Source organism: Lepisma saccharinum, chromosome 9 (assembly GCF_977018435.1).
Source record: "Lepisma saccharinum chromosome 9, izLepSacc3.1, whole genome shotgun sequence".
Classification (NCBI taxonomy): domain Eukaryota; kingdom Metazoa; phylum Arthropoda; class Insecta; order Zygentoma; family Lepismatidae; genus Lepisma; species Lepisma saccharinum.
In genome coordinates, this window is record NC_139237.1 from 3,483,277 (window position 1) to 3,492,162 (window position 8,886).

Sequence of the window (8,886 nt, forward strand, 5' to 3'; positions counted from 1 at the left end):
TAGTATCAGTATAAAAGAAACATGGATAATGGTCACTGGTTCTTTGATCACTGTCTGTTTCCCACTGAAATTGACCACATATATCATCTGACATTAACGTTAAATCTATAGCTGTTGGCCGAGTACCTAATCTTCCTATATACGTAGCAGACCCGTCATTAATTACAGTAAAGTTGTACAAATCCATACATTCTACTAACACTTTCCCCAACTTATCTTCATCCTGATCTCCCCATATTGTGTGATGGCAATTGAAATCCCCTGCTATAATAAAAGGCTTTTCTATGCATTGAAACATTTGCGATAATGTATTTGTCGTTAATTTCTGTGACTCTGCACCTGTAGGAATATATATAGATATAATACTAACTTTTTGATTCATAAAATCGATTTTAATTCCTACGACTTCCACATCTTCCTCATTTTTCCTTGTCTTAATTACAGTTTCTGTAGACTTTCCATTTAATTGTTTTTGATTACTTTGTAATTTCTTTAGGGAACCTTTACTTGATTCTCCATCAGAATTTCCATTATAATTCTTTGTTTGTGAATAGGAATTTAGTCTGAAATTTTTTCCATATTTATTTTCAAATTTGGAATAGTCTCTATGATGTTCTGGAGGAACTCTTTTCCATGAAACATTTTCCAAGTATGTATCTGATTTTCTTTCACCCCAATCACTTAAGGCTTCAAATCTGTTTTGTATTGTTATGCTATTTCCTACAACACCAGTCTTTCTTGTGTCAATTTCACTTATTTGACTTTTGTTTATATGGTTTTTTATTTGATCAGCATATGAGTTGCCTTGAACAACATAATTGCTTGGAACATTACCTGTTATTACTTTCTCTCTTGCATCTTGCCGGGATAAATTATCATATGCCATAACTCTCATGATTTCTCTTTCCATTTCCCATTTTACACATGACTTATCAGTAGCAACATGTTCTCCTCCGCAATTTAAACACTTCGGAGTTTCATTACAATTTTCATGTTCCTCTCTTCCACATCTAGCACACTTAGCTTTATCCTTGCATATGGCTGCTGAATGTGCGAACCTGTAACATTTCTTACATTGCATCACATTTCTAACTTTAGGAGTAACATCGAAAATGTGACTAACCACTATAATCTGTTTAGGCATTTCTTGAGATCTAAACGTGATTGATATTATCTTAGTAGGAACAAAATAATATGAACCATCATCTTTTCGAATTCTCTTTTTCATTCTTTCCACTGATATTACTGTCGGGTCTTCAATACTTTCCTTAATTTCCTCCTCTTCAAATTCAGTGGGCACACCATATATCAATCCTTCCTTCACCAATAAGGATTCCGGGATGAACACATCAATATTATTTTCTTTATGAAAATGCATATTTTTCATGAAATTGTTAGCTTCATTCCTGGTGTAAAAATAAATCTTTGCTCTAAATAAACCACTTGGTTGGATATATCTGACCCTTATATCTTTCTTTCGCAATTCATTGCCTATTTTCATAGAGTTAAATTTCTTTTCTGCACCTTTAGTACTAGTCATTATTACTAAATATGGCCCATTATGTGTATCATAATACATTTTACACTTGTCTACATTATTTTCTCTTCGACCTTCTCCAAACGTGTTTACTTTATCTCTATTATCTAACCTGTCTATCCTTACCGCTTTTGCTGGAACTTGATCATCTTCAGAAGATCTGACTCTTTTAGCTTGTTTTCTAGATGTTTCTTCTATAATGTTATCTTCTATAACAATTTCATTGTCTTCTACCAAGTTCGTTATAATTTCTACTTGATTATTAAGTTCCATATAACCTATGGCATCCGCCATGACGTTAACAAGACTGCCTTACGAAAATCACATTAATGAGTATAATTCCTTTTACCGTAGTTTTAAACTTCAACTTAAATAAGTATATGGATTTAACTCAATTCCAGTCACAAAATTCTCTCTTTATAAACAGTATTCACTTAATTAACAACTATTAATATTACCACAATATTACACAAACAGCTCAGTTTCCATCAACCACAGGCTACCTTTCACAAAGAGTAAAATTTATGATTTACAAATTACAGTTATCAGTTGATGCATCTGGTTATATACAGGTTAAACGCTCAAATTCATCTGAGCGCTGATTGGCGTAACAGTAAATGCGTAATACATTTTCAACATTTTGCATAAGAATAAAGCCGTAACAAAATAAAACCTTAACAACTTTAGCATTCAAATTTCACTTTAGTTACGTTGGATGTATACGACCTCCCAGTTTAATCTCATAATGGCTCATTAATAGAATTTCACGAGCACATGTAATTTTGACACCTACAAATAAAAGTGTCTTTTGAAACTAATATTTCACTAGCTATCTATGAGTGCAAAGGTAAATATTACATTCCTGAACACTAGCATGTACGATAAAGGTCATGTGATCTCTGTTGAACCAAACGCGAGCATTTGGAATTATCGCAATACATTTTACCGGTTACAAGATACGAAATTCTAGCAAAGCCATAACGCTCACAAAGTGGACAACAATTCATTAACTTGAATTACGTAATGTTCAGCCGTGTGAGGTCAAAAGTATGTTGCATGCGAGAGGTATTATCTTGCATTTGATTTACCTTAATGGGATAGCTCGGCAGCGAGGAAATTGCCCTTTTCAGCATCTACCTTGAAGCTTCTTTCCTTTCTCAGGTATTTGGGATAGAACCTTTGTCCAGTGGCGAGTTTCACAAAGGTAGGCGACGATAAACGGTTTACTGGAATTTCGCGGTCAACCAATATTAACAACTATGCAGCTTTGACATCGTGTTTGCGGCTTTCACAAAAGCTTTGACGTCACACTTATTACCTGCCTCGTGCAGGTAGTATGAAATTTCTCTCGGTGTGCGCTAACAATGGCACGAACCAATAATTCCGACATTGTTACCGATTTATGCTACATGAGAATTTGTTTAGGAATGGACCCGCCTGTGGTCTAACTGTGCCATTCCCTTGTGGACATTCACAGAATAATATTACTGGTCTAACCAGGATTTTCATTAGGATTTTACCAAGAATGCATCGAGTTCAAGGGCTCAATGAGCACAATATCAGGTTATGGAAAACTTACATGCCAAACATTTATGAATCTGCGATAAAATGACAATTCATCTTCAAATAAGCAAATTATGTTGAAAATCTGACATTCAGTTCAGTTTCAAGAATCTATTCAATGCGTCCCTTCAATAGTATTATCATGCAAAGTTTGAAAACCTTCTCTATCCATCAACGTAACGTTAGAAACACGCTAATTTGCGAATAAGAGTGTTTCATCATGTAAAGTTTTGCCTTTCTTTGCATAATGAAGTAGGTCTAAGTTATGCTAGATATTATAAATCTGCACGAGGAACCTTTGCAGTACAGGTTATTCGTCCAGAAATTGGTTTAAATTACAATTCAAGCTGAGGTGATATGTTGTTTCTATTACAGTTCACCGTATAAATTTACAAGTTGCAGGTTTAGAGGATCACACGGAAGTTTTACGTTCCAAACTACATTTTCTAAAATAGTGGCATTAATTTTGTCATATCTGTTAAAGTTTTATCTGTCTGGTATGTACACTGTGTTTATACTATCTAGTTGCATAACTTTAGAATGTCTGATTATCTTGGCCAAGTCTTCAAAGAGGGACGGATGTACTGTGGTTGTGTTTAGCAGACATCTTGTAAAATATATTGTTACATATATGTATGTACAGGATGATTGGCTGTGTGCGAAGATAACAGCAGGCAAATTGTATATTACTACTCTCTTTCAACTACGTTATATTTTTACTTTTTTGTTTCTTTCCAAAGAATGGAAATATGCTATTACAGATTCTCTGGTTTCAAATCTGGATGCTTGTCTGACTATTTAAGACAGTTGTTACGTTCAGTGCAGTCAGAACCAAAAAATAATTCCGATACGTAAATCATTCAGATGATCTATAAGAGTCTTTGGGTCTTAACTTGTGAAATATAAAACAAAACGCAATACCTCAATTTCATCGACAGTTGACAGAAAATATAGCATTCCTTTTTTCAGGAGGAGGCGCGTGGAAGGTTGTTTCCACTGACTTATACGGGGTGTTAAAGGGGGACTTGAGCCCTACACATTTTTCAAAGGTACGCGTATCTGAATTTATTTGGTGGCAATATATTTGTATTTTAAAGGGAGGCAAAAAATGCTTGAAATTCGGGACGCGAACACAGCCGGTATCCTCTTCTGTAGATTTTCAGTTGCCAGAATTGGATTGATTGAGTTGGTGCTTTAAGTCCACTTTATGCACAGTAAAGGTAATCGGAACTGGACATACAGCTTAAAGTGGGATCCGAACCACCATGTGCCTCAACCGGCTATCGATCCCGGGACCCCTTGATTAAAAGGCGACGACGCTACCATTAGGCAATCGGAGAGCACTGCCCCTCCAGAATTAAATGTGGGAAGGGTTAGCCTTATCATCAGGGAACGGATTTATATGTAGTAAAAATATGGTAAATATGTAGATACATATTTAGTTATTTTCACCAATATATGGAGTAAAATTTGGACTTAAAATTACAAACATTTACCTTTTTAATAATATAAGACACTGCATGAGCTATATGAAATACAGTTTGCACAATGAAATTAATTGTAAAACAACACAAAATGTGTTTTCATTTTCTGTCTCCAAAACAATGAATAACATAATTTTGTAAGTGTTCGAACGTGAAATCTTTCTGTTGTGTCTTAAGATGGATTTATATTGACTAAAACTGCATTCAATATCGCAATAAGTATTGGGAGTGTATTTCAAATTCCATTTATACGCAAGAAATTCACCAAATTCTTTCGGTCACACGGCGATATGTATAAGGTATGCCCAAATGAAAAGGAGACCTTAGTTATTGCGGCGTTGTATCTAATCGAAGAAAGTAAATATGTTTGCCGATAGCTGGTGTGGTGTTTGTCCCAGTTTGCAGGTGTAGTGAACGGCTTCGCCTGTTGTTTCCTCAGTTGGGGAGAGTTGTTTTGCGTGAACGGGTTCATTATGGATTCCTCCAGATCAGCGCAGACAGCTGTAATCCAATTTCCAAGGCGAGCATGTTTCACAAATTTATCGCAGGATGAAGGACGTTTACGGAGAGCAGTGTCTCGCACGTTGCACCATATTCAGTTGGTGTCATTATTATGTGGGGCTACGCGAAAGCACCAAGGACGTGCCACAACCCGGGCAAGCGCACATTGCTTCTCCAGGACAACGCTAGGCCACATGTGGTCAATAAGACTCTCGACCTGCTAAGAACATTTCAATGTCATGTCCTTACACATCCTCCGTGCAGCCCCAATATCTCCCAATGTGACTTCCATATCTTCGGCCCATTAGAACAACCACTCAAAGGTCAACGATTCACTTGTGACCAAAAATTGCAGAATTGCAAAACTGGATCCGTAAGCAACCCAGGAGTTTCTACACTGAAGCCATCCACTCACTTCGCATGCGCTGGAATGAGTGCATCAATATCAATGTCAATTATGTGTAGGTATCATGTAACACATTAATTGTACTTCACATATTATGTCATGCAAATATTCTGTAATATAATATTCTTTAGATATAACCTAAGTCTCCTTTTCATTTGGGCATACCTTATATTTATTGCCCGAATATGGAGCATATGTTGAGAAATGTTCTGAAATATGGCAATAACATGTAAAAATAACTTAACTATATAAAATATGAGCCATAACCTAATATATACCGCGTGAGGAACCTAAAAGTACCACCTGAAATAGCGAAGAAACCAGAAACAGTAGCGATGTGAGGTGTGCGGGAAACAAAAATATCCAATAGGGCTCGTAAATCGGAGGTATGGGGTGGGTCGAAAAATATCGACAAATGGGGCATCTGGAGCAAAGTCATATTTTTTTAAATTGAACGATATTCAGTAACATGCATAATATAAAAGAGCACACGCAGAGAAACACAACGCCGTTGGTCTCATGCATCTACTGCACATAGGAACGAAGATATGGTCATGTGAAAATATGTAAACAAACTAACAAGTGGCCCACTTGATCGTCAGTTGATTGATTGAATTTTTGTTTAAAGTCCACTTTATGCACAGTAAGGCTAATCGGGACTGGACCTACAGTTTAAAGTGGGATCCGAACCACTTGTGCCTCCACCGGGTATCGAACCCGGGACCCCTTGATTACAAGGCAACAACGCTACCACTGCGCCATCGGGGAGGGCACTTGATCGTCAGTACCACGGCATGTAAGACTTCTCAAGCGCCTCCCTAGGTGGCGGATAAGGGAAGGCCTTCCAGACATGGAAGGTACCGGATAGATCCGGGGCGGACCAAAACTAGCAAACTACTGTCTTGTAGTCAGAAGAGGGATCTTCAAAGGCTAATGGAAAAAACCCTCACAGAAAATCAGCGATCATGGGAACTGTGAGAGGCAATCCCTTACCAGGTTGGGCGTGGGATTAACAGTCCAACCCCAGAAAAAATCCTTGTTACGAATCCAAGTGATAGCAGCCGGATGGATATGAAGGTACGACACAGGCAATGTAAAAGGAAAAACGATTGGAAAATGGCAACATGGAATGTGAGAACCCTTAATAAAGCAGGAGGATTGAATAACCTCAAACAAATAATGGAGCAATATAAGATCGAAGTTATTGCACTACAAGAAATGAGATGGAAAGGAAGAGGTATCATTGATACGGGAGACTACACAATATTCTTTAGTGGACATGGTCAAAATACCTTTGGAACTGGTTTTTTAGTGACAAAAAGAATTAAACAGATTGTCATAGATTTTGAACCAATCAGTGAACATATATGCAAATTAAGAATAAAAGCAAAACTCTTCAATATCACACTTATCACTGTACATGCACCAACTGAGGAAGCAGAAGAAAAAGACAAAAACCACTTTTATGAGCAGCTGGAAAGCATATATAATGAACAAACAAAACATGATATTATAATAATTCTTGGAGACTTCAATGCCAAGATAGGAAGAGAGGATGTATATAAGCCAACTATTGGGAAGCATAGCTTACACTGTAATGAAAATAGAGATAAACTAGTAGATTTTGCTACCAGTAAAAATATGATTGTGAGTAGCACGACATTCCCACACAAAAGCATACATAAAGCTACCTGGCAGTCTCCAGATGGTATGACAAACATATATTAATAGACAGAAGACATGGCAGTGATATATTAGATATAGGAAGCTACAGAGATGTGGACTCCGATCATTACCTTGTAACCATTAGATATAGACAGCGGATCTCAAACACAAAGAAAGAACAAGGGATTAGACAGACTAAATATAATGTGAAACTGTTGATAAAAAATCCAGAAAAAAGAAGAGAATATAGAGCCAGATTGAAACAAAATTTTGAAAATATACAAAATCCCGTAACGATAGAAGAAAAATTCAAAAGAATAAAGGAAAACATTCAGAAAACGGCAGAAGATACAATAGGATGGGAAGAGAAAAATTAAAAGAAAGTAATGGTTTGACGAAATTTGCCAGAAAGCATTAGATGAAAGAAACATAGCCAGAAATAAAGTTCTCCAAAGAAAGACCAGAGCAAGTGTAGAGATTTGGATAGTGAAAAGAAGAGAAGCTAAAAGAGAATGTAGAAGATAGAAACGGCAGTGGGAGAAAGAAAACCTAATAGAACTATATGAACTACATAATAAGAAAGAAATAAGGAATATGTATCAAATAATAGCAAACTATAAGAAAGGATTTCAACTGCGAACAAATTTGTGCAGAGATAAAGAAGGAAATCTGATTGGAGATAAAAAGAAAATAATAAGTACATGGGCAGAATATTTTAAAGAATATTAGGCTTCGATGAAAATGAAAATAGGATATTAGAAGTAAGAAATTACCAAAAATGGGATGAAGAACAAGACTTGCCTGAACTAATGGATGTCACAAAAGCCATACAAAGCTTTAATAATAACAAAGCACCAGGAGAAGATCAAATTACTCCTGAAATGCTCAAATGTAGAGAAGGATAAGTAAAGAAACAAATCTTTGAGCTGATCAAACAGAATTGGAAAAAAGCTGAAATGCCAAAGGAGTGGACGGTAGCAATAATATGTCCGATACACAAAAAAAATGACAAGACATGTTGTAAGAATTATAGGGGCATATCTCTCCTTAACGTGACATACAAAATATTTACAAAAAATCTGGCAAAGAGACTAGAACCATACATAGAAACACTGACAGGGGACTACCAGTGCGGATTCAGAAGTAATAGATAAAAAATAGACCAAATCTTTGTATAAATAATGATATTAGAGAAAAGTTTTGAACACAATAGTAACATACATCAATTATATGTTGACTTTCAACAAGCATTTGACTGTATACAAAGAGACAAAATCTATAAGATAATGAGAGATATGGATATCCCAGAAAAATTAGTAAAATTGACATAAATGACCTTAAGAAATTCAAAATACAAAATTAGAATCAAAAACCAACTATCCGAAGAAATTTAAAGGACTACGACAAGGGGATAGCCTCTCCACACTGCTGTTTAATATAAGTTTGGAACATGTAATTAGAAAGATTGAAATAAATCCTGGAGGAACCATCTTAAATAGGACAATACATTACCTTGCATTTGCTGATGACGTTGCCTTACTAAGCAGATCATCAAAAGCACTAGAAGATGCCCTGAAACAATTACAACAAGGTGCACATGAGATTGGACTGGCAATAAACCAGGATAAGACAAAAATACATGATAACAACAAGAAACAAGATCAGATATCGAACTATAAATGAGTTCGAAACACACAGATAAAAGTTTGAACGAGTTGGAAATTTCACAT

General features: G+C 36.0%; 1 protein-coding gene across 1 annotated transcript; it reads left to right on the forward strand.

The window, feature by feature from the left end:
- The first annotated feature begins 6,607 nt into the window (after positions 1-6,607).
- LOC145992310 (protein CFDP2-like) lies at positions 6,608-7,219 on the forward strand. Its single transcript, XM_083128693.1, has one exon. It carries the CDS (start codon positions 6,608-6,610, stop codon positions 7,217-7,219), a length of 612 nt encoding a protein of 203 aa, XP_082984819.1.
- Positions 7,220-8,886: the final 1,667 nt, after the last annotated feature.

What these genes read in the sequence shown, in the direction of transcription:
- LOC145992310 (XM_083128693.1), top strand. Translation starts at nt 6,608, where the DNA reads ATGGCAACATGGAATGTGAGAACCCTTAATAAAGCAGGAGGATTGAAT.